The 26,735-nt window shown below is 41.1% G+C and overlaps 1 protein-coding gene across 1 annotated transcript in view; it reads left to right on the top strand.

Moving 5' to 3' along the window:
• Positions 1 to 799: 799 nt before the first annotated feature.
• Positions 800 to 26,735, top strand: part of JAKMIP3 (Janus kinase and microtubule interacting protein 3) — a gene marked incomplete at its 3' end in the record, with an annotated part of 85,257 nt that continues 59,321 nt past the window's right edge. The window contains 2 exon segments of the mRNA XM_075935632.1: positions 800 to 1,029; positions 24,878 to 25,375. Coding sequence (XP_075791747.1) covers positions 895 to 1,029; positions 24,878 to 25,375 — 633 coding nt within the window.

The raw sequence follows: 26,735 nt of genomic DNA, 5'->3' as shown, positions 1-26,735 counted from the left end.
AAAAGCACATTTCTTTTTCGATGTGCTTTTGAGGTGTGGATGCACTTTTGCTCAAGAAGTTTTTGCGGAAGATCTCTTCCGCAAAAAGCTTCTTGTGCAAAAGCCCTGCAGTGTAGACAAAGCCTTCGTGAGAGGCATAAGGATCTTGCGCAAAATGAGGTTTTTGCACAAAACAGAAGTGGCTACACTGCTTCTTTTTGTGCAAAACCCCGTTGCACAAAAAGAAACGGCAGAAAATATGCTAATGAGATTGCAACTTATGCTGATGAGACCCTCATTAGCATATTTTCTGCCACAAAAACTTGCAGTGTAGACATAGCCAAAGTGTGTGAGAAAATACCTTTTACTGGACAAACTTCTGTTGATGAATGAGATAAGCTTTCAAACTTTCAGAGCTCATCTTCAGGCCTCTTCTTCTATCGTATTAACATACAGTTCATATTACTTTTAAGAGGACTCACAGGCACTGTCTCTCTTTATAAATATCATTGTTGTAGTCTGTTATTTGATACATTAATTCATCTTTGTAGATGCATGAAAATTAAAATAATCTGTTGGCAGTTGTTTACCATAGACTTGCTGAGTTATGCAAGTTGATATACCGGGGGAAACAGTAGGCTATTAGTCACTGTGACATATTGTATTACTCTGAAGTAACTCATCCTGAACTGCTTTGAAGTCTGGCCTTAAGTCACTACAAAGGATCTCGTTATATTCTTATTTGCTAATTGTGGTGCCTGCTAAACTCTGGCACTTTCATAACAGTTGTGATTTCCCTCTTTCTAGGTGAGTAAGAAAATGTAGTGGACAGAGGCAAGGAAGAGAAGCCTCAAGTGGTGGAACGGAGGGTTCTCTCTGTTTGGGATTTCACCCTCCCTATCACGCTGCCTCACAATGTCAAAGAAGAGTGCCAGCAGCCGAGCTAAGGGAGAAAAGCCTGATGCCTTCGCTGTCTTACAAGCTGCCAATGAAGAGCTCAGGACAAAACTAACAGACATTCAAATAGAGCTCCAACAAGAGAAGAGTAAGGTGTGCATCTTTTTTTTCATTAATTAAAAAAATATATCTGTTATTTTCTAAACACCCCTCCTTCCCAGCTCTCCACAATGGTGGGTGAGGTACAATATGGAATTTTTTCATTTATGAATGCGTCTACATTGCACTCGTAACTCAAAATAAGCTACTCAATTTGAACTATGCAAATTGCATAGCTTATTTCGAGTGTGTTTCAAAATGGTTTATTTTAATTTCAAAATAAATTGCTATTCCGAAATGTCCCGTAATCCTCCTGGAATGAGGTTTACTGGAATGTTGGAATAGCGAGGCCGTCATTTCTAAATCTATTTTGAAATGACAGCTGTTTAAAAGACACAGAATATCTATTTTAGGATACTGGAAGTATCCAGAAATAGCACTGCAGCGTAGGTGTACCTCTACAGTGTCAGAACTGGCTTTGTACTGCAGCATTTTTGTTGGGGTGCATTTTATGTGTTCTTTGGGGAAAGTTCGTAATCTGAGTAAATTAGAGCCAAGATATGCAATAACTCTTAATAAAATAGTGCTAAGTATTTCTGAGAGAAGGTTGCTCATGAAATAGTGCAGTAAATTTTACATGGATTCCTTTACTTTTTACTTTTAGTATGAAATCTGCAAGTTATGTTTGATGAATTATATTTTTGCACAAATCCATGTCTTAATGCCTTATTTAATAGTCTAATTGGCCCCTCTGGTGGAAAAAGATATATTATCAGGAGGTACTATCCATCAGAAAAAAAAAGGGACGATACTATCATTAATTTGTTAAAGGTACACATCAAACAGGCAGGCATGGTAATTTATACTCAGGACAATTTGTTACTTAATTCTGAACTATGGTAGCAAATTAGATTACATGGCTGAGTATTCAGAAACATAAAGCTTGGATTTGCTTTTAGAAGTTTGCTGACCTGTTTAGGAACAGTAAAAGTATTTTGTGCCTTATAGAAAAATTCTGCAAAAGATTCTTCATGAAAGCAAATTGTTATAATATATGTATATATGTAACCTTAACAACTTTACTGACATTCTGTGTGAGGCAGACAGAGATGATCATGACTTTTAAAACTGCCTTAGTCTGTAGCTTAAAAAAAAAGAAGTCCTGTGGCACTTGAGAGAAGTCCTGTGGCACTTGTAGCAATTTTAGTGAATCTGTTAGTCTTTCAAGAGCCACAGGACTCCTCATTTTTAAATTTCATCAGTTGTATTTCAAAGTATGATATGAGCTAAAAGATTTTATTCCCTATGCATGTCAGAATCCATCAGTTCATCATATATAGTACTTTCAAGGTTGCAGCCTTTTGGCGGAAAAGCAAAGGAATATTGATATCAAATTCCTTGGCAGCCAGTGACTCAGCTGCATACTGAATGCTTGAGACAGGAGGAAATGAAGTTGAAAAACAGTTCAGCTAAATGCCAGCAAAAGCTACAAGAAAATAAGCCTCTATCCCAAACCAGACAGATGGCATGTTCGTAGCGGTAGGCTCAATGCTGTCCAGTCTTTTGTCTCTCTCATGAATACTTTTCCACTAAATGTTTACATTTTTTATCTTCCTTGCAGAGTCTTTGTATGATGCAGGGACTATTCTTGTCCTTTCCTTCTTCACACTTATGCCAAATGTATCTGGGGTTTCTACTAGCAATCCTTCAAGCTGCATGTATGTGACTCTTTTAGATGAAGTTCCAAAACTGAGACCCTGATTTTCCAAACTCTAGTCACAAACCAGGCCACAGGTTTGATTCATGCCTTTATAGGCCAACAAACATTGGATCTGGTCTTCCAGACATAAAAGTGTTTTGGATCTTACTCCTAATTATGCTTTGATGAATTTGCTAAAATGAAGTCACCCCCCCCCCCCATCTCAGTTAACCATGTATTAGAATTTAATTTTTCAGAAGAGCTGAAATACAACATAAAGTGTACCTACTTCTGCAGAATGTGCCATCTTTTATTTCAGCTGGTCAGCCACAAAAGAAGGACAGAAAGGACTTTAGTTTAACCACCAGAAAACTAATTCCTAAGGGTATATCTACACTAGGAAGTTATTTTGAAATAACTAAATTCAAAATAACTCCTGAAATAACTGTTTCAAAATAAGCTTATTCCCCAAGGAAAGTAGGAGTACAAATTGCAAAATAGTGGGTTTGGTAGCGTGGACACTCTGCTTATTTCGAAATAAAAGGGGTAGACCAGGGTTTAGTGTTTAACACTAGTTAATTTCTAAGGATTAAGAGTTGGTGACTGTGAGCTCTGAAGAGAGAGGGAGTGTTTCTTGAGTTTAGGCCTGTTTGGGAATCTTATCTTCATTAAGTACTGACTAGTCCTGGCCATATCTCCTAGAACCATCATCTTCCAGTCCTGGCCTACTCTCCTGCGTGCCTCACTACCCTTCCCATGCAGCCAGTTTGTGTCCTCTCAAATCAAGAATAAATGAACAGAAGTGGAGACATTTCAGAGTCACATCAGGCATCTGGAGAGCACAGCTTCCTTTCCTTTAGACACACCTCAATTTTCTGCTGTCATGCCTTATTTTCATCTGCTGCATTAAGTCTGTGTGCGTGTCATTTGTTATATTGCTATTGCCCTCTGCTGCACATATGGCCAACAGTCTTGTTGAATGCACTGCACTTCTTTTCTTGTTAGCATGTGCCTCAAAGTGGATGGGACAACTGAAGCCAACATTTTTTTGAAATTTCAGAGATTACATTTTCACCAGCATATAAATTTGAACTACAGCACATAAGTACTACCGAATAGTAGTTTGAAGGTTAGGATGTGAATAGAGAGGAAAATGGTCTAAGTATAACAGGAGAAATGGCTTGGAGGAGAGATGGAGAAGGAGAGAATACACAGAGAGTATTTATAATAGCCAGACTTTTGAACTCTACAACTTTCTTCCTGTAACTCAGGGGTGGGCAAATACTGGCCTGCTGGCCAGATGTGATCCACCAAGGTCAGGGTTTGGTGGATAGGCCCATACACCATCATACTTACCTGAGACACCACAGATACAGGGGATTACAGTTCCCCTTAGTGGCAGATTGCTGTTCCTGTCCAATTGAGCTGAGATCTCCTGTTCCTGTGGAGGTATAGGTAAATATAGTGGCAGCAGCCCACCAGGGGTGAATCCTGGTGAACCCTGCTGTAACCCAGTCATATAATGGAGTCAGAGTTTGCTGACAGTTGGGCACAGTGCAAAGTCTATGTGTTTATTCGAGAATTTTTCAGAGAGAAAGGGTTGATTAGGAAATTTTAGATTAGGAGAGAAGCTCTTACATTTTGGAATAAGAACAATGTTGTTGCTGCCAATAGGTAAACTATCTAGATGTACTCTGTGATTATATTATAAATTGCTAATAATCAGAGTATTGCATAAGTATATTTTTATTAAATAATCTAGTAGAAGAGTATCCTTGGGTAAGTCACTTAACCTCTGTGTTCTTCAATGTACTACTCTAATCAATGTGAATGATAAATACTTACCTATATACTTACATTGTATTAATTAATGTTTATAAAGCACTTAGGGTACAGCTCTCATTAGCTCTTATTAGCCTCCCTAGTTCGATCTAGGGGGCTAGTGTAGATGTACCCTTAGAGGTCTGTGGATGAAGGATACCTAGAATTGCAAAGGTTTTTGTTTGATTAATTGTGATAAAATCCAGAAAAATCAGGATGTTGTCTTTCAGACTTTTAGCTTCGTTACTGATCATTTACAGGTTGAACCTCCCTTAACCAGGACTTCCTGGTCTGGCAGGACCTCAGATGTCCCAGGGCCAGAGAGTGCCTGTGGAGGGCTGGTTGCTGGGAGCCCTGCCCAGGGGCTAGAGCCCAGCAGTAATGGGGCTGCCCTGTGGCAGCGAAACTGGGAGCTCAGGAGTAGGGCTGTTGCCTGGTGCCAACATTTCAAGGAGTGCGGGTGAGGAGGGTGGGAAGCAGTGGGGCTGGAGACCAGCAGCGAAACTGCCCTGTGAGACTGGGAGGCAGCAGGGCCACCTTGCAGCACACCCTGGAGCCTGGCAGCCCCGCTACTGCCAAGCAGCTCAGCTGAGCGGCAGGACTAGGAGGCAGCGTGGCTGCCCCATAGAGTAGGGAGCTCTACTGCGGGGCTGCCTGGCTGTGGGGCCACGAACCTAGGAGTGGGGTTGTTGCCCAGCAGCACAGATCTGCCCAGTGAGGCTGGGAAACAGCAAGGCTACCGAGCAAGGCTGACCCAAAGTGGGGCTGTTTCCCTGCAGATCATCTGGACCCAGCAGGGGGGCTGCCCTATGGGGCTGGGAGCCCGGCAGTGGGTTTGTGGGTGCCGGCAGTGGGGCTGCCAAAGTGGGGCCAGGAGCCCTGCATGTGGAGGGGCTGGTGCCAGGGAGGAGCTGGTTGGGAGGCTGGCAGCGAGGCCATGACTGGGGGGCTGGTGATGAGGAGGCCCCCAAAGAATGACCTGTCCTGGTCTGGCAAAATCCCTCATCCAGGTCCAGTCAGGTTCCAAGAATGCCGGGCCAAGGAGGTCCAACCTGTACAAAGGGCTGTTAAATTTTACTTCTGGTTTTCCAAGCCTAATTATGATTCATGTGGTGTTGATCTTTAAAGACATTTGGTCTTTTCCTTTGACTTATTTCAGTCCTTCCTCTTATTTTCATAATTTACCTTTCCAATTGAGGAATTGTCTATACTTCCACATAGCTATTTCTCAAGAGAGATTTATACAACTGTCTTATGCAAATATCTTATTTTCAGAGTTTCCTCCTTTGTGAACTAGTTTTAGGGTCAACACAGCTACAAGATTTTTGCTACTGCTTTTGGGAGTATCTAGGTCGCTCTGAGTAGTTTATTTTGGAGAAGGGCCAATTGAGAGTGGAGACAAAGGCTGATATATATGTTTTGGGTAGTTTGGGTGTTTTATAAATATGTCATAAATGCTGTTGAATGATCGTGTCTCAGGGTATGTCTACACTGCCACCCTAGTTCGAACTAGGGTGGCTAATGTAGGCATTCGAAGTTGCAAATGAAGCCCAGGATTTAAATATCCCGGGCTTCATTTGCATCTTGCCGGGCGCCGCCATTTTTAAATCCCCGTTAGTGTGGACTCCGTGCCCGTGGCTACACGCGGCACAGAGTAGGTAGTTCGAATTAGACTCTCTATGTGGAATGAGGTGTACCGGTAGTTCGAATTAGAGAGCCTAATTCGAACTACCTATTCCATGCCTTGTGTAGCCGCGGGCATCGAGTCTGCACTAACGGGGATTTAAAAGTGGCGGTGCCCAGCAAGATGCAAATGAAGCCCGGGATATTTAAATCCCGGGCTTCATTTGCAACTTCAAATGCCTACATTAGCCACCCTAGTTCGAACTCAGGTGGTAGTGTAGACATACCCTCATAGCTTTCAAGTTATTGGTGGGAATTTTGTAATGGAATTAGTGTAATTTTGGAGTTTGAGTTTAAACAGTCAGTACAATTATATTTATGGGCACTGTTGAAGGAAATTTGCTTGCAAAAGTGAAAGATGCAAGTTTCCCTATCACCAAAAGGCTCTGGGAATTTGATCCAGTACCATTGAAATAAACAGGAGTTCTGTTGATCTCAATGAGAGTTGGATCAGGCCCTCATTGATAAATTGGAAAGATTGTTCTAAACAATTCAGTGAATTACCAGTATCACAAGGAAACTTGCACAAGTCTGGATTCTGAAAAAACTTAGATATGCGCTTAAATCCATCCCAGGCCAGGATATCTCTTAAACACATCTGCATTAATTTCAGTCAGATACATAAATGTTATCCTAGATAAGAATGCTTATTTTGAATCAGAGTTCTGAAGTGGTGGTTGAGGGTAACTGAAGTCCCCTAATTTCTTATATATTTTTGTCTCTTGTTTCTTCTTTCTGGCTCTTTTGTTAAAAAATAGAAAGCCCTTCCATCACCAACCGTGCTGATGCCTCTGGCATTCTACAGTTATTGTGGATGTATGTGCCTCAGTTATCACGGACCCCTTAGAGGTACTCCAGTTATCACAAATTTCTGTGGCTGTATAGCTGTGTAAAATTAATTCAAAAATGGACGTCAAAACCAATTTCAATCAAATTTGATTTTTTAGACATGTCTGCAGGTTAACTGTGTGTGGGAAACTGCAGCCCAGGGTAATTTTTCATGCGGTAATACTGAAACTCATAATTTACAGCCGAGGTCCTCAATCTTCTTGGGCTCAGGAATCATTTGTAAATGTTTTGTGATGATGATCCAGTAAATAATCTGGGAGTGAAGGCCTTATGGTGGTTTCAGTCAGATCCTGCCCTCTTTGGGGAGGTTGGTTCCTGCCCGAAACTCATCACCCACTGGCCACTCCTGCCAGCTCCTGTGCTGTGGGACTAGCTAGGCTTGGCTTTCCATTCTGGGGCTGCAGCATCTCTTAGGTTGGCCCCAGCCTTCTTGACTGGGTCAAATTTGTGTGAGTGGAGTTGTGACCTAGGGTTGCAATGCCACTCACTCTAATTGGCCTGCCTGGACTCCCATCTAGGCTAGACACTGCAATGCCTGGAGGGGGGAGTGAAGCCCTGTGGGACCCCACCACTGGAATGTCCCTCCACAGCTGGACATGGTGTTGCAGGCTCTTTCGCCATCTGGCATCCTGTGACACTCTCTCTTCTTGTAAAAGAGACCAGGCAGGTCATAGAATCATAGAACATTAGAACGGAAAAGGACCTTGAAAGATCATCAAGTCCTGTCCCCTGCCCTCATGGCAGGACCAACCACCTACTATATCATCCCTGACAGGTGTCTGTCTAACATGCTCTCAGATATCTCCAGAGATGGAGATTCCATAACCTCCCTAGGCAATTTATTCCAGTTTCTAACCACCCTGACAGTTAGCAAGTTTTTCCTAATGTCCAACCTAAAGCTCCCTTGCTACAGTTTAAACCCAGTTCTTCTTGTCCTATCATCAGAGGCCACAGAGAACAGTTTTTCTCTCTCCTTCTTGTAACACCCTTTTAAATACTTGAAAACAGTCTTCTCTTTTCTAAACTAAACAAACCCAATTCTTTCCATCTTCCCTCATAGGTCATGTTCTCTAGACCTTTAATCGTTTTTGTTGCTCTTCTCTGGACCTTCTCCAATTTTTCCACATCTTTCTTGAAACATGATGCTCACAACTGGACACAATACTCCAGCTGAGGCCTAATCAGCACAGAACAGAGTGGAAGAATTACTTCTCGTGTCTTGCTCACAACACTTCTGTTAATGTATCCCAGAATCATGTTTGCTTTTTTTGCAACAGTGTCACATTGTTGACTCATATTTAGCTTGTGGTCCACTATGACTCCTGCATCCCTTTTTGCAGTACTCCTTCCAGACAGTTGTTTCCCATTCTGTATGTGTGAAACTGATTGTTCCTTTCTAAATGGAGTACTTTGCATTTGTTCTTATTGAACTTCATCCTATTTACCGAAGACCATTTCTTCAGTTTATCCAGATCATTTTGAATTATGACCCTATCCTCCAAAGGACTTGCAATCCCTCCCAGCTTGGTATCATCTGAAAACATAAGAATGGACATACTGGATCAGACCAAAGTTCATCTAGCCCGGTATCCTGTCTTTGAATAATGGCCAATGCCAGATGCCCCAGAGGGAATAAACAGAACAGGTAATCACATGTGATCCCTCTCCTATCTTACATTTCCAGCCTCTGACAAACAGAGGCTAGGGACACCATTCCTACCAATCCTGCTAATAGCCATAGATGGACCTAACCTCCATGAATTTATCTAGTTCATTGAGCTTGTCTTTACATCTTTACATCCATCTCTGCTTTTCCATGCTCTGTTCAACAGCTTAATGCATCCCACCTGGGGTATGATGTGTCCTGATGGTAACATAGTCTATACAAGGTTATTAGAAATACATAATGGTTTCCCACTGACTTTCAGGAAGATATTTTTCTCACTAACGTCACTAAAGAACAATGAATCAGGGTTTCTCAGGCTAAGTCTACACTGCCAATTTTCAGCTCTAACTTTCTGGCTCAGGGGTGTGAAAAAACACTCACCCACTGAGCACAGCAAGTTACAGTGCTAAAAATGCCGGTGTGAACCAGTAGCTCTCTGAGGCTATGTCTATACTGCAGCCTTCTTCCGCAAAAGCATATGCAAATGAAGCACGGACCTGAATATTGCTGCACCTCATTTGCATAATTAATGAGGCTCTGTTTTTGTGTAAGAGGCTTTTCTACATGGCTCCTTTTTGCACAAAAACCCCTCTTGCACAAGAGCTGTTCTTCCTCATTTTTTCAGGAAGAACGGCTCTTGCACAAGAGGGGGTTTTTGCACAAAAAAGAGCCGTCTACACAGCTCCTTTTTGTGCAAAAGTCTCTTGCACAAAAATGGCTGCTAATAAATTTTGCAAATGAAGCACAGCAATATTCTACTCTGTGCTTCATTTGCATAAGCTTTTGCAGAAGAAGGCTGCAGATAGACGTAGTTAATGTGCTTGTGCAGTGGCCCCACTTTAGTTTAAAGTGCTGCCACAGCTGTGCTTTAAACTTTCTAGTGTAGATAAAGTCTCAATTACTACTCATGCTAGTCTGTAGAAAGCTTTAAAGGTGTGAAAAATAGGGAAACCCATACACAGTTTAGTTTTGAAAAATATTAGTAGTAATAAAAATTAATCTTAAACAAATAATGAAATAATATTTAAAACCCTTTCAAATCTTCCATGGAAGTGCATTCACACCAGGAAACTGAAGCCACTGTCTCCCCACTCATGCCATTTTCCTGGGTTGCTGGATTTGAAGAATCCATATATTGACATCCCCGGTCATGGCTCACAAAGCTATGGAGGCCACTCGGCTCCAGATATTCAACGGGCTTAAGCAGCATGAATATTATTGCACAAGCCATGCACACTAGTAATTTATTCCCCTATGTGAATATAATGTAAACACTGAACCAGTGCAACAAGGATAATGTGGTAAGGCTGGAGGATTGACACTTCCTTTGCCAAGATCCACAAGGAAAATGCTTGTTTACAGAACTCCTTATTAACAGCTGTCAGAGGGTATGTCTACACTACAATGTTAGTTCGAACTAACGGACGTTAGTTCAAACTAACATTCTTAGCTGCTACACTAGCGATCCGCTAGTTCGAATTTGAATCGAACTAGCGGAGCGCTTAGTTCGAACTAGGAAAACCTCATTTTACGAGGATTAAGCCTAGTTCGAACTTACTAGTTCGAATTAAGGGGTGTGTAGCCCCTTAATTCGAACTAGTGGGAGGCTAGCCCTCCCCAGCTTTCCCTGGTGGCCACTCTGGCCAACACCAGGGAAACTAGTCTGCCCCCCTCCCGGCCCCGGACCCCTTAAAGGGGCACGGGCTGGCTACGGTGCCCGTGCCAGGTGCAAGCCTGCCAGCACCCAGCCAGCAGACCCTGCACCTAGCACGGCACAGAGCCACCCACCCGATGTCCCCCAGCCCACCCCCTCTTCCCGGGACCAGGCTGGCGGCTCCCGGGAGCTTGCCCTGGACCGCAAGAGGAGGGCACCTTCCTGGGCTAGTGCGGACATCGTGGACCTTGTCCACGATCTCCGCACTAGGCACAGGAAAGTGGCCGTCTAGGGCAGGAGAACTGCCAGCCTGGCCACCCAGGAGCAGGTGTGCATGAAAATCAAGGGGGTCCACTGAGACCCCCGACCCTGAGCCCTGAGCTTACAATGGCCGTCCTGGGTCAGACCAAAGGTCCATCTAGCCCAGTAGCCTGTCTGCCGAGAGCGGCCAACCCTAGGGACCCTGGAGGGGATGGACCGAAGACAGTGACCAAGCCATTTGTCTCGTGCCATCCCTCTGCAGCCTTCCACAAACTTTGGGCAGGGACACCACTCCTACCCCCTGGCTAAGACTACTCCATGGACCCAACCTCCATGACTTGATCTCACTTCCCTTTAAACTCTGTTCTAGTTGTAGCCTTCACAGCCTCCTGCAGCAAGGAGTTCCACAGGTTAACTATTTGCTTTGTCAAGAACAACAACTTTCTCTTACTAGTTTCAAGCCTGCTACCCATTCCTTTCCTTTGGTGTCCTCTAGTCCTTCTTTATGGGAACTCAGAAAGAACTTTTATGAATGCACCCTCTCCACCCAACCCCTGCTTTTAGAGACCTCTATCCTGTCCCCGCTGCATCTCCTCTTTTCTAAGCTGAACAGTCCCAGTCTCTGTAGCCTCTCTTCATATGGGACCTGTTCCCAACCCCTGATCATGTTAGTTGCCCTCCCCTCTCCCAGCCTTTCTCTTCCCTTCTCCCACCTCCTTTTCCCAGTCTCCCCCAGTTTTGTTCAATAAAGACAGAGTCAATGTTGGAAGAAACGTTATCTTTATTTTGTACATCAATAAGAAGGGGGGCTAGGGAAGGGTAAGTGGAAGGAGGTGAGGGAGGAATGGGGTACGAGCCCCCGATGGGGAGGACTGGGCTGGCTCTGCGGGCTTCTGGGGGTGGAAGCTCTCCTGCAGCCCCCCAATTGCCCCTCTCCCCAGATGGCAGCCTGTGGTAAGTGCAGCCGGGCTGATGGCCGAGTGGTGTGATGTGCCCAGTGTGGGTAGTCCGGCCAATCCAAGGCAGGACTGCTTTGCAAGCGGGGCACCCCTTAGAACTGTCTGTCTGGGGTGGGGGTCGGGACCCTTTAAGCGCAGCCCTTGGCTAGCCTGAGACAGCATCTCCACGCTCTAAGTCCTCCTCTGATGCCCTGCCGGCACTGCTTCCGGCCATCCTTAAGCCCTGTTCAGGGTCCACTCAATGTGGACTTGCTAGTTCGAATTAGCAAAATGCTAATTCGAACTAGTTTTTAGTTCTAGATGCGTTAGTTCGAATTAGCTTAGTTCGAATTAACTAATTCGAACTAAGTTAGTTCGAATTAACGTTGTAGTGTAGACGTACCCAGAGTGATTTGAGAGGAGAGTTGCTTCTTCTTAAATATGGCTAATTCATTTTGGTTTCTCAATCTGTATTTGTGGAATAAGCTTTAGAAATAAGCAGTTTTTAGCTGGAAGAAAAATTTCAAGTCCTTTATTTTTGCTATGTAAACATTTCTTATTTTAAGGTGTTTCTTAGTGCTACTTATGTGTGCTGCAGTGATAGTCCATTGGCATTTAAAAACCTCTTGCTAGCTCAAAATCTAAAGCACAATGACCATTTTTTTCTTTAAACTGAAAAAAAAAAACTTTTGTAGTGAGATGTTAAACCTGAGCTATTTTAAAAGGTTAGGGTCAGTTCCACAGCAGATGTAAATCAGTGTAGCTCATTTCAAGTCAATGGAACTATGTTGATTTACACCGCTGAAAAGATCATGCTTCTGTCTTGGAGGCAGTATGGCACATCTTTGGGACAATGAACTCCCAGAGCTCTTTAAATACTTAGGAAATCAACAACTGTGTGGTAAACTGTTGTACTAGACTATATCTTCCCCATAGTTCTTAAGTGTAATTTTATTTTCTAAATCATAACTGATCTGACAAGCCCTCATAGCAACATGCTTCCAATCCTCCCTAATGAATATCTGTTGTGTCATTAAAGGTGATATTTATTTGGACATTTCTTCTTCTTTCCATGATAACACCAGCTTGACAACATAAACAGTGCATCTTTTGTTGAAATAAACATGTATGCAAGGCAACAAAACCAGTAATCATGAATTAAAAAGTAAGAAAGTTATGTCAGATGTAAGTGGTATAAGTAAAAGATATCTTGCTATGGATGAGCAATTATATTCCAGAATTTTGAATAGACAGCATACTTGTAATTCATTTCCATTTAAAATACATGGCGCCTCTACTCAATGCTTGTTCCAATATTCTCCTGCAAATTAGGTGTTCAACCAGTTCAACATTATTGCAGTACTGAATCATTTATGTAACACAGCAGCGTTCCTGGAATGACATTATTAAACGCAGTCTAACAACACACAAACAGTAAATGTTTAGAGCTCTAAGTACTATATAACACTGCTTCTATTTTCAATAATTTCAGATTTGATAAAACCCCCAAACAGACAGCAAAATAGTCAGTAAAATGGCCTACATTTATTTAAATGTTATTTTATCATTGTAATTTTAATAATTTTTTTAGACTTGGGAGTCTATTTTCTTACAGATAGTTTGTTAGTGTGTGTGAGTTGATGCTCTAACCTTATTTTTTGTTAGGAGACTTGTGGTGTGTTTAAAAGTGTGTGAAAATTATAGGGTGTCATTTTAAATTTCAGGATGATAGGGGGGAAAAGAAGTCTAGTTCTGTTCACAGGCTAGGGGGCTCTGTAGGGAAATGTATTATTTGGATCTAGCAACAGCTCAGTAGGTAGTGTTCAGCAGTTTTTAATGCAAACATTTTAATCCAACAAGCTGAGTTGCTTGCTAGCTTGGACAGTATTTCCTAATGCTGGAGTAGCAGTTTCTCTTTCTAGGCCCAAGCATGGATTTAAGTGCTTTGTTGAATGAGGTCCCTAGAGTGCAAGCATAGTGCTTCTTCTGTGATCCAGACTCAATATGATTGACCTTGGTCAGTTCTGAGGAAAGTAAGAATGTGTAGGAAGTAGAAAGTAGATATGTTCATGCAGAGGCTGATTCAAAGTCCACTGAAGTCAGCAAGAGTCTTTCCATTAGCATTAATGGATTTTGGATCCAGCCAACCCAGCAGCATAAAATGCCTTTGCAGCCAAATCCTGGATGCTTTAAAAGTGTGATAAAATTATAGAAAAGGAAAAACTATGTAGCACTTCAAAAACTAACAAGAAGGTTTAATAGGTGATGAGCTTTCGTGGGCCAAACCCACTTCCTCAGCCCACAAAAGCTCATCACCTATTAAACCATCTTGTTAGTTTTTAAAGTGGTGCACAGGTTTTCTGTTTGTTTCAGCAAGATCAGACTAACACGGCTACCTCTCTATTAAAATTATAGTGTGGATGTGAGAAAAGCCAGTGGGATTTGGTGTTTGATCTTAGATATAAGCAAAGGGTTTGCTTAAAGCACTGGTAAGCATTTATCATGGAAACATTTATCTACTGAAAAAACATACCTGTCTGACCCAGATGACTTTTTAGATAACATGTTTAATTAGACACCATGGTGAATCTAAACTTTTTAATTGCCTTACTTTTGTGTTTCTTTGAAAAGAATCTGCATTTATTTTTTAATCATCACCCACTCTCAAAAGTGTCACAAGTAGAGCCCTGAAATTCTGCAGATATCTGCTTTATATCCATTGGTACCCACATCTGCGGTTGTGGATGCCGATATCCACTGCTCATTTTTGTGGACAGAGATGCAGATACAAATTTTGTCTCCACACAGGGCTCTAGTCACAAGGCTAGTTTCTGATGCAATTCCTCCAAGCTGGATGTTGAACTTAATTAGATTGTGTTCACTATTTCATATTATTTCTATTTTTGTTAATTGTGTGTTTCCTATGCCTACAGGCTTATGTCTACAGAGATGTTGAGAGTCTCTGGGTTAGGCTAAAAGGGGTAAAAAACAAGGGTGATGGCATGCTAGGGGTCTACTACAGGCCACCTACCCAGGTGGAAGAAGTGGATGAGGCTTTTTTTAAACAACTAACAATATCATCCAAAGCCCAAGATTTGGTGGTGATGGGGGACTTCAACTATCCAGATATATGTTGGGAAAATAAAACAGCGGGACACAGACTATCCAATAAGTTCTTTGACTACATTGGAGACAACTTTTTATTTCAGAAGGTTGAAAAAGCTACCAGGGGGGAAGCTGTTCTAGATTTGATCCTAACAAATAGTGAGGAACTGGTTGAGAATTTGAAAGTGGAAGACAGCTTGTCTGAAAGTGATCATGAAATCATAGAGTTCACAATTCTAAGGAAGGGTAGAAGGGAGAACAGCAAAATAGAGACAATGGACTTCAGGAAGGTGGATTTTGGTAAGCTCAGAGAGCTAATAGGTTAGGTCACATGGGAATCAAGACTAAGGGGAAAAACAACTGAGGAGAGTTGGCAGATTTTCAAAGGGATATTGTTAAGGGCCCAAAAGCAAGCTATTCCGCTGCATCGGAAAGATAGAAAATATGGCAAAAGACTGCTTTAGCTTAACCATGAGATCTTGCATGATCTAAAAATAAAAAAGGAGTCATATAAAAAATTGAAAGTAGGACAAATTACAAAGGATGAATATAGGCAAACAACACAGGAATGCCGGGGCAAGATTAGAAAGGCAAAGGCACAAAATGAGCTCAAACTAGCTATGGGAATAAAGGGAAACAAGAAGACTTTTTATAAATACAATAGAAGCAAGAGGAAGACCAAGGACAGGGTAGGCCTGCTGGTCAGTGAGGAGGGAGAAACAGTAACAGGAAACTTGGAAATGGCAGAGATGCTCAATGACTTCTTTGTTTTGATCTTCACCAAGATGTCTGAAGGAATGACTAACATAGTGAATGCTAGTGGGAAGGAGGTAGGTTTAGAAGATAAAATAAAAAAAGAACAAGTTAAAAATCACCTAGAAAAGTTAGATGCCTGCAAGTCACCAGGGCCTGATGAAATGCATCCTAGAATACTCAAGGAACTGATAGAGGAGGTATCTGAGCCTCTAGCTATCATCTTTGGAAAATCATGGGAGACAGGAGAGATTCCAGAAGACTGGAAAAGGGCAAATATAGTGCCCATTTATAAAAAAGGGAAATAAGAACAACCCAGGAAACTACAGACCAGGTAGTTTAACTTCTGTACCAGGGAAGATAATGGAGCAGGTAATTAAGGAAATCATCTGTAAACACTTGGAAAGTGGCAAGGTGATAGGGAACAGCCAGCATGGATTAGTAAAGACTAAATCATGTCAAACCAATCTGATAGCTTTCTTTGATAGGATAATGAGTCTTGCAGATAAAGGAAACATGGTAGATGTGGTATACCTAGACTTTAGTAAGGCGTTTGATATGGTCTCGCATGATATTCTTATCAATATACTAGGCAAATACTGGGCTTACTATAAGGTGGGTGCATAACTGGCTGGATAACCGTACTCAGAGAGTAGTTATTAATGGTTCACAATCCTGCTGGAAAGGTATAACAAGTGGGGTTCCGCAGGGGTCTGTTTTGGGAATGACTCTGTTCAATATCTATATCAACGATTTAGATATTGGCATAGAAAGTACACTTATTAAGTTTGCAGATGATACCAAGCTGGGAGGGGTTGTGACTGCTCTGGAGGATAGGGTCATAATTCAAAATGATCTGGACAAATTGTAGAAATGGTCTGAGGTAAACAGGATGAAGTTTAATAAAGACAAATGTAAATTGCTCCACTTAGGAAGGAACAATCAGTTTCATACATACAGAATGGGAAGCGACTACAGTGGACCACAAGCTGAATATGAGTCAGCAGTGTGATGATGTTGCAAAAAAAAGCAAACATGATTCTGGGATGCATTAACAGGTGTGTTGTGAGCAAGACACGAGAAGTCATTCTTCCATTCTACTCTGCGCTGGTTAGGCCTCAGTTGGAGTATTGTGTCCAGTTCTGGGCACCGCATTTCAAGAGAGATGTGGAGAAATGAAGAGGGTCCAGAGAAAAGCAACAAGAATGATTAAAGGTCTAGAGAACATGACCTGTGAAGGAAGGCTGAAATAATTGGGTTTGTTTCGTTTAGAAAAGAGAAGACTGAGGGAGGACATGATAGCCGTTTTCAGGTATCTAAAAGGGTGTCTTAAGGAGGAGGGAGAAAACTTGTTCATCTTGGCTTCTGAGGATAAAACAAGAAGCAATGGGATTAAACTGCAGCAAGGAAGGTTTAGGTTGGACATTAGGAAACAGTTCCTAACTGTCAGGGTAGTCAAACACTGGAATAAATTACCTAGGGAGGTTGTGGAATCTCCATATCTGGAGATATTTAAGAGTAGGTTAGATAAATGTCTATAAGAGATGGTTTAGACAGTGTTTGGTCCTGCCATGGGGGCAGGGGACTGGACTCGATGACCTCTCGAGGTCACTTCCAGTCCTAGTATTCTATGATTCTATGTTGGGTTGTTTTATCTAAAGGTGTGATATTAAATTGCTTTAGTTAAATCCAAGCAATTTCTGTGTGTAGGCCTGGCCTAAACTGAGAATACCCTCTGCTCTTTTTTGCTCTACAACTAGCTGTGCCAAGAAACACTCATTTAAAGTGTTCAATGGCTTCTCGACAATGTATTGTTTTTTGTCAGTTTATATGCAGGTAGCTTGTTCTGTATGTTTGAGAACAAGCTTACTTAACATTCTTTTTGGATAATTTTATCAAAGTAAGACTATAAGGTTAGGTGAACAAATATTGAAACCATTTTGTCTGCAAGTGAGTACTGAGGCAGCATTTAAAAGCAATAATTGTAATTTCTGAGTGTCCTTTATGGGGATCTTTTAAGGATAGCTTGCTGTCAATTCAAATGACTACAAACTGATTTAATGAGCTTTTTATTACAGCCTGCACTGTGTCTACATGTGGGAGCAATAGAGAAAAAATAAAAGCTAACATGGAATGTTAACATTTAAAAAATCTTAGCTTTTAATTAATTAGTATTTTACTTACCCTGTGCTGTTTGGTCACCAGCCTTATATTTATTCTGTCAGAACAAATTCTGCCTCTTTGGAAAACATTTATGTCCTGATGATCAGCCATTACATACATACTCATGGAATAATCATTTATTAATAAAAGTAATTGATAATACTTCATTTCTAATGCTTTGTCATTAAACTTTTGCATTCAGTGTAGTGTGAATCATGTAACAGTTTAATGGATCATAACAAATTCATATGTATGTATATATATCTAAAATTGTATTGCAATGTAGCATTTATTAATGTATAGAAATCCAGGGCAATAGCTTACAATTCATGGATAATTATTATCAGTTCTAATTCTGCTGGCACTTCCTTGCATTAACTTAATCGTTCATATTAATCATTAAATTAACTCCAAAGGCAGGTTAATAGAATAACCTTTTGTTTTTATTACTATGAAAAAATGACAGAAACTTGAGTTGCTATAAAATATTCTAATCACCGTTCCTCTAATATATTATTATTATTAGCAGGAGGAGATCCAACAATTTTCTTGTGTGTTGTTTATCTGTCACTGTCTTACCCATTTAGGGCGGGCCTGATTCAAACCTCATGTAAGATAATGTGAGTCTTTCAATAGACTTAAAAGGTCTTTGGTATTGAGAAAGGTTTTCAATGCAGATTTTCTGTGTTTTGCAGTGTAGACTACAATCCATTGAGATCTTTTAAACTAAGCAGAATTACTACTTTGACAGGAATACTTCTAAGGTCCTCCTTTCTTTCTTAGCAACTCTTTGCAAGGAAAGGACTCTCATTAGTTTTCTAGAGAACTGCTAGCACTGCTCCCTGGACTCTTAGGCTGCATCTAGACTGGCATGATTTTGCGGAAATACTTTTAACGGAAAAGTTTTTCCGTTAAAAGTATTTCCGCAAAAGAGCATCTAGATTGGCACGGATGCTTTTGCACAAAAAGTGCTTTTGCGCAAAAGCATCCGTGCCCAGTATAGACGTGCTTTTGCGCAAGAAAGCTCCTTTGGCCATTTTAGCCATCTGGCTTTCTTGCGCAAAAAATTAAGGTGCCTGTCTACACTGGCCCTCTTGCGCCAGTATTCTTGCGCAAGAGGGTTTATCCCTGAGCAGGAGCATCAAAATATTTGCGCAAGAAGCACTGAATTCTTACATTAGAATGTCAGTGCTCTTGCGCAAATTCAAGCGGCCAGTGTAGACAGCTGGCAAGTTTTTGCGCAAAAGCAATTGCTTTTGCGCAAAAACTTGCCAGTCTAGACACACCCTTAGGGTAGGTTTAGACTACATGCCTCTGGCAACAGAGGCATGTAGATTAGTTTACTAGACATACACAAATGAAGTGGCAATTTAAATAATCGCCGCTTCATTTAAATTTAAATGGCTGCTGCGCTGAGCCCATCAGCTGTTTGTCGGCTCAGCGCAGTAGTCTGGATGCTCCGCGGTTGACATCAAAGGCATTTGTCAACCTCCCCGGTATGCCTCGTGGGATGAGGTTTACCGAGGAGGTCAACAAATGCCTTTGATGTCGACTGCGGAGTGTCCAGACTACTGCGCTGAGCTGACAAACAGCTGATGGGCTCAGCGCAGCAGCCATTTAAATTTAAATGAAGCGGCAATTATTTAAATTGCCGCTTCATTTGGATATGTCTACTAAACTAATCTACATGGCTCTGGCGACAGAGCTATGTAGTCTAAACATACCCATAGTTACCAATTTTATAACAGCAAGTCTGTATCCTGAGTTCATGTAATTTTAAACAAGGCATAAGTCATTCTGCCGCTCTACTCTGCACTAGTTAGGCCTCAGCTGGAGTACTGTGTCCAGTTCTGGGTGCCACATTTCAAGAAAGATGTGGAGAAATTGGAAAGGGTACAGAGAAGAGCAACAAGAATGATTAAAGGTTTAGAGAACATGACCTATGAAGCCAGGCTTCATGAACTGGGCTTGTTTAGTTTGGAAAAAAAAAGATTAAGGGGGGACATGATAGCGGTTTTCAAATATCTAAAAGGGTGTCACAAGGAGGAAGGAGAAAATTTGTTCCTCTTGGTTTCTGAGGACAGGACAAGGAGTAATGGGCTTAAAGTGCAGCAGGGGAGGTTTAGATTGGACATTAGGAAAAAATTCCTAACTGTCAGGGTGGTCAAATATTGGAATAAATTGCCAAGGGAGGTGGTGGAATCTCCCTCTCTGGAGATATTTAAGAACAGGTTAGATAGACATCTGTCAGGGATGGTGTAGACGAAGCTTGGTCCTGCCTTGAGGGCGGGGGGCTGGACTCGATGACCTTTTGAGGTCCCTTCCAGTCCTATGATTCTATGATTCTATAAATAGACCTATATTAAATCTATTTACAACTTTTAATGTGGGAAATTTTAAAATGATGATGATAAACTCTGGAGTGATACTTCAGTCTTGTGGATACTATCTATTACTTATTATCTATGATCATTATTTTTTACCCTGACACATGGCTGATCACTAAGTTTACTAGTAATGACTACCTAACTGTAGCCATCTTCCAATCATTCTCCGGTAACCTTCAATAAATAGGATTGAATTCAGCAGGTCTCCAAAAGTGAAAGGTTTGATTCAGATAAATACTCATCAGTTTGTGCTGCAGATCAGAATACTATCTTTTTGTTATGAAACTGGGCAGGAAATCTAGTTAGAATATGCTTTCTGTGCAATCCCAGCACTTGCAATTTCTGTTTAGACCAGATGTCTTCTCAGAACAGGATCTCTCACTGTATTTTGCTGCTTCTGCCTAGAAACTAGAAACACTGTCTTGAAAACACCTGGGACAAAAGAGACCTGAACGTGTTTGTTTGTTAACCTCACAATTGGTTGGATCATATTCTGGGTGGAATATACCGTAAAAGCTCTGCTGCGTCCAAGGAATACTTTTGCTTTTTCAGAACAGTTTCCAAAAAAGCAGACATGTTTTTTCAGCATCCCTGTATTCCTCATTGTATGAAGAATAAGGGATGTTCCGAAAGAGAAGGTTTTTCTGAAATATGGCCCCATGTAGATGGGCCAAAATTTAGAAAAGCCTCTTCCAAAAACAAAAAAAAAAGCTGAAAAAGATACACAAATTGCAGTTTGCAATTTGCACTTCTTTTCCCGATAGAACTCTGCAGTCTGGACATAACCTTGTTTTCTGCCAGGCACTAGGAAATTAAAGGTGCTACGCCATTTGAGCTGAAAGGAAAAGAGGAATAGAACTGGGTGTGCTACGTGCATCTTACTAGAACTACAGCCCAGATTTTTTAAAAATTTTCCTCAGCATAACACAAAGCAGGGGGTAATCCAAATCCATCTGGCAGAAGATGCATGAGAGCTGTGTCTGGGCAGATAAGCAATTGATCAAAATCTCATTCTGTAATCTCATGGAGTCAAATCCTGTTCCCACTGAAATCAAAAGGAGTTTTGCTATTGAGTTCAATGGGAACAGGCTTTGACATTTGGAGAGGAAAGAACAAAGCCACTGAAGCCGGGGCTTATACCACAGGTATCACAAGCTGCTGACTCGTGAGTAAGTCAGCAGACATCTGATTTTTTGTTCACTGCAAGGGAGAAATCAGCAATCAATGAAGCTAGAACAGTTTCTGTACCATATCCAACTCATACATCCACCTGCAAAGGTTTAAGAATGAAGGCTCCAGATTACCTTAATGTCCTCAGTTCCTGATTAGAATGCTCCCATTAGTATATGTTTACAGGCCAGAGGCAAAATGGAGATGTTTCCACACCACAGACTTTTTAACATGTGTTGAGGGCCAAGTAAAGGGAAATTCGTTCTTACTATGAAAGATGGTATTTAGAGTTGCATGTCCATCATCCCCACCCACATTATACTTAAAATGTTCTCAGGCAATGTCCATTAAGTGTAGGCTGGTGTTTTCCAGGGTCCATTGTGACCTAAGTGTTCTTTAATGGCCATTCAACTTGACTTGTCCCTTCATGTGCTGGCTAAATACCTGTGGGTGTTTTCACGGGAGCACACATGCAGTAAATAGAACTCATACCGCTAACTTCAGATATTAAGATGAATATACATGTACAGAAATAGCATAATTATAAGTACCAGCTATTTCACATACATGTCTATTCTCAAAAGAGATTATGGAAAATTACATTATGTACCTGACACTCTATGTGCCAGCACCATGCCCCCCTGGAGTTTGGTTAATTGATATGTAACAACATAGATTGAGCCAGTAACATGACTCTGTTTAGCCTTAAAGAGCAAGGTTAATTTTTAGCTGTTCAGGTGTGACTAAGCTGTTAGTCAGTGAGGGCATACTGGCTGGTACACATTCAGATTAATGGGCTTCAGTGTTCCTTTGCAGTTAACTTTTTAATATCCATAAACCTGGTATGTGCTAAGGTGGTTTAAAGCATAAAACAGGATTTTAGGTTTGCAAATCAGTGAACTTCTGCCTCTTTGAGATTTATTATTCTTATTCTTATTATTTATTGGTCATAATGTGGGAGGGTATCCTTTTCGCACTCTGCACATGAGGTATTACATTAAGTTCAACTACATTTTCCAGTCAGTGATTAAATGTGTTTTGTATATACAAGCATCAATATGTTTACCTACACAATTTCCCTCTCATGGGGCGGTACTCACTGCCACAACAGCACCTGCTGGTAGCACTGGGAATGACTCATCAGCAGGGCCCGCCCTCTGGCTGGTATTTCCCTATGTTCTTATCCCATGCTCCAGTTCTAGACCCCATCGCTCCCAGACTAGGGAGTCCTCTTTAGGACCCTGCCCTCCAGCAGTGCCCAGTACAGTTGTCTCTCTTCCCCCTTCTGAGGGTTTATTAGCAGTTCTGTGTCTCTGCATTCTGGTGTCCTCCCCTCTCAGGGAATCCCCAATTCTTCTATACCCACCTTGCCTCAGTGACCCACTACCAATTGTCAACTAGACCCTTACCTAAGAGGCAAACTGCAGTCTGGAATGGCCATTCATCATTGGTATGAACCTGTTCTGCTGCCTCTTTCTAGTTTGGCTGTCTCCCTGCAGCCCTAGTACACTCAGGCTTCGCCGCAGGCCTTGCAGCCTGGCAGTGAGATCAGGTCAGAACTCCCCAGTCTTTCTCCACCCCTCCTCCAAGTCAGGAAGCCTCTAGCTTCCCTGGTACTAGGTTCCTCCTGCTCCGTAGGTAGAGCAAGAGTGTGTCTGAGGGTGTGTCTACACTGCACCCTTAACTTGAAATAAGATACATAATTTGCGCTATAAAAATAGCGTATCTTATGTTGATTCTATTTTGAAATAGACTATTTTGAAATCTGGCACATCTACACAGCACCAAATTTCTAAATAACACACTATTTTGAGACATCTATTATCCCTCGTGGAACGAGGTTTACAGGGATGCCGAAATAGCGTGTCCACTATATTTCGCAATAGTGGCTGCGTTCAAAAGATGCAGGGTAGTTAACATCACCTCTGGTATCATAAAATAACCTTGCAGTGTAGACATACTCGGAGTCTTCACTCCCATCCTGGAGCCCTTATTTATATAGCCCCCAGCTGGGCCCTAATAGGCAGTATCTACCTCAGCTGTGGGCTTTGCTCTCAGCCCTCTCCCAGGGCTGGCTTTTACCCTTGAAGGGCCAGTACGGAGCAGATGCCCCATCACACTGCTGAATAAGTGGTATTTCAAGTCTGTTTATACGGAATATGAGAGTTGGATGAGGAACCATTTTATTTCAGTATATCTATGACTTGTATTATAATTGAAACACCAATTTTTAACTAGAACTGAACCCTAAATTGCAGTATGGTATTACACTCCTAACACTGTAATTCAATGGGAAATTAAATTTAACTTGATAGGAAGAGAACTGACTCCTGAAACTCTACCAAAAAAGTGGTCCATAGTCATGCAAATAGTCCCCCTGTTTTCAATAATGAGTCCGGTGGCACCTTAAAGAATAACATTTATTAGGGCATCAGCTTTCATGAAATACAACTCACTTCTGGGTGGAGCGGAACAGACAGCCAGGTCTCTTCAATTCCCATTGCCACAGTGAGTGCAGGGAAAGTGGGTGACCCCTATTGCCACTGTGTTCCAGGCTCCCCGGTTCGTGTTGCTTAGGAGAGTGGGCGGAGCACGGGTGGGAAGGGTGCAGCTGGGAGCTGAGCGGGGGCAAGGGTGAGGCTTGGGGGAAGGGGTGGAGGGGAGGCAGGGGTGGAGCAGAGGCAGAGCAGGAGGCAGGGCCTGTAGTGGAGGGTTTCTTTGGGGGCTATGCCTAGAAGACTGGGGGAGGTTGCCCCAGGCCCTGCATCCTCCTAGGAACAACTCTATGTGTGGTTCACCCACTAATTGTGAGTATTTTTGTAGGTATGCAGGCACATACAAACAAGTCAATAGCACATTAACATAAATTTAAGAGAAAGGGAGAAGAAATGTAAGGATGGAGGTTTTTAGTCAGTGCTTACTTCCAATGTAATGACCAACCACATTATAAAATACTGGTCATGCTTTTATATTTTGTATCACAACTGATTTAGAGGATGATGTTAACTGAATATATAAGAATTACAAAGAAGACACTTATCTGGGCTTCTGGATCAGCTGTATGAGACAATGAGTTTACTTGGTAATAAGAGTATAAATGTTCACAAAGAAGTGTTATTGCTGCAAATAGAATTGGCTATTATCAGCGAAGAGTCCCCTGGACTAAGTCATCATTTGGTGGAATTTCAAGACTAGGATTGGTTGCAATAAACTCCTTAAAAAGATCTGATATATTTGTAACCAAAGATTATGACACTGAAATAAAACATTTTTCTTAACATTTGAAAAAGCTTTTTCCTCCCCAGAAAAATATTGCTGTATAGATTTTGTTTAGCTCTATGAACATTCAGCTTGTCTTTTAAGTATTCTAAACGTATTGTATTCCCTCATTTTAAGGCTATTTCTAGCATAAAGAAATTTGGTGCAGTAAAGTCTATAGTAAATTAATGAATATGTCGTCTGGACATCAAAGGAGTTAAGTACCTGAGTTCAGTGATGATTTTCATTTGGAGCCATTGGAAAAAGAAACATTCACCACATAATAGAGTGACGGATTATAAAAATATGAACCAAATACCAAATAAAATCTAATTCTATAGCACACTGTAGTAGGTTTGTGTTGTGAGTTAATAAACAATTACAGCTCTGAGTTACAAAATTATGAAAAGACAACTCCCAGGATAGAATGCACTGTATTAGAATACAGAGAATTAGTTTGCTTACAAAAAACTATATTTTTTATTCTCTCTTTAGATCAGCAAATTGGAACGAGAGAAAAATCAGGAAGTTAAACAGATCAAAGAGCACGAACAGCATAAAAACACGGTGTTGGTCACAGAACTGAAGGCCAAGCTTCATGAAGAGAAAATGAAGGAACTCCAGGCTGTTCGAGAAGCACTTTTGAGACAGCATGAAGCTGAGCTTCTTAGAGTCATAAAGATTAAAGATAATGAAAACCAGAGATTACAAGGCCTTCTTAATGCTGTGCGAGATGGGGCTCCTGATAAGGTTAAAACAGTGCTTTTCACAGAAGCGAAAGAAGAAGCCAGGAAAGGGTTTGAATCGGAGAAAGTAAAAATGCAGCAAGAAATTTCAGAACTTAAGGGGGCTAAGAGACAAGTGGAAGAAGCCTTAACTTTGGTCATTCAAGCTGACAAAATTAAAGCAGCAGAGATAAGGAGTGTGTATCACTTACACCAAGAGGAAATCAGCAGGATCAAGAGGGAATGTGAAAGAGAAATTCGCAGACTGGTATGTGTTGATGCAAATATATATGGGTTTGGTTTGGTTTTTGGATGTTTACTCCAGCTCAGAGCTCTTTTTTAATGGTTCAGATGCACATGTCTGAGCATCCAAACTTTTGGATGGTTAGTCAAGCAGGATCTCTGATGACTTTGAGTCTCAGAGGGGTAGCCGTGTTCTTCTGTAACTTTGAGGTTCACACATCACAATGACAGTGTCTAAAATGAGGATGGCTAAATACATATGCTACATTTTTAACATATTTTTACAGTATTCTTTCTACCACTAATAGAAATGCTTGAACCAAACATTCTGTTAATAAGATAGATAAGGGAAATCCTGAAAAATGATGATGTTTCTCAGTTCTCAGAAATTTAGTTCAAAGCTTTTCCTTGTTGTGCTGCAGCATCGTGTGTTGAAATTATAATTTCTGTTCCAAAAGGAAAGCTACTTCATCACATTGGTGAGCAATATATGGTGGCTTTGAAAACAGTTAGTTTCACAAAGCTGCTAACAGAAATGAGCTGAAATCCTAATGCCATCTGTCTAAATTTGCCCTTGTTATCTTTAGTTTGCTGTAGATTTAACTACTTAGTGCCTGCAGAAGGATAATGGGAGCATAAAAGAAAAGGGAAAGTATTATGCAAATTTACCTGCACCAATCCACATTGCAAATCTTATCCACAATGTGGGTTCTCTTATCTACTAAGTAAATTTCTGTTCTATTCAATATTCTGCATGCCTGCCCCATATGAAACTGCCAGTTAAGTGAATGGGATTTCTGTGCCTAGAACAGAAGTTATTATTATTATAATGAGCATTAGAATTTATGTTGCTTTTAGAGCCCCCAGTAGAGATGGGTGCCTTATTTTGCTGTACGCTGTACTCCTGTGCAATATCCATACTGCAAATGCAGCTGTTTTCAGAAGCAAACATAATTGAGTTAATTATTTTGTTCTCTGATTCTTTTAGCTACTATTCCACAGAAAATATCTTCTGAGTCCCTTTATTATGTTATTAGCATTGGGTGAATACAATAATTGCAGCTGATCAACTTACAGAATGGCATAGAAGTCTAGAATATTTTAGTGGGAAAATGTTAATGCCAGGTAGCAAAGTATGTATTTTTTGTCTCAAACTGGAAGTATGTCTCTTAAAATTCCTTTTTTAATAGTTCTGCAAAATGTGTTAGTTTCCATTGAAGAAAATCTGTTTTGAAGCCAAGTTGATCTCCAAAGCAGTTTGTGGAAAGAGAATGCAAACAACTAAGGAAAAGCACATCACCATCACAATTATAGACAGATAACTATGAATTTATAAATTGCTAATAATTAATGGGAGATATAGTATAAAAATAAGGATTTTCAAC

Source organism: Pelodiscus sinensis, chromosome 8, assembly GCF_049634645.1.
Source record: "Pelodiscus sinensis isolate JC-2024 chromosome 8, ASM4963464v1, whole genome shotgun sequence".
In the NCBI taxonomy this organism is placed as follows: domain Eukaryota; kingdom Metazoa; phylum Chordata; order Testudines; family Trionychidae; genus Pelodiscus; species Pelodiscus sinensis.
The sequence above is the reverse complement of the archived record's forward strand: the minus strand, read 5'-3'. Positions and strand labels throughout refer to the sequence as shown.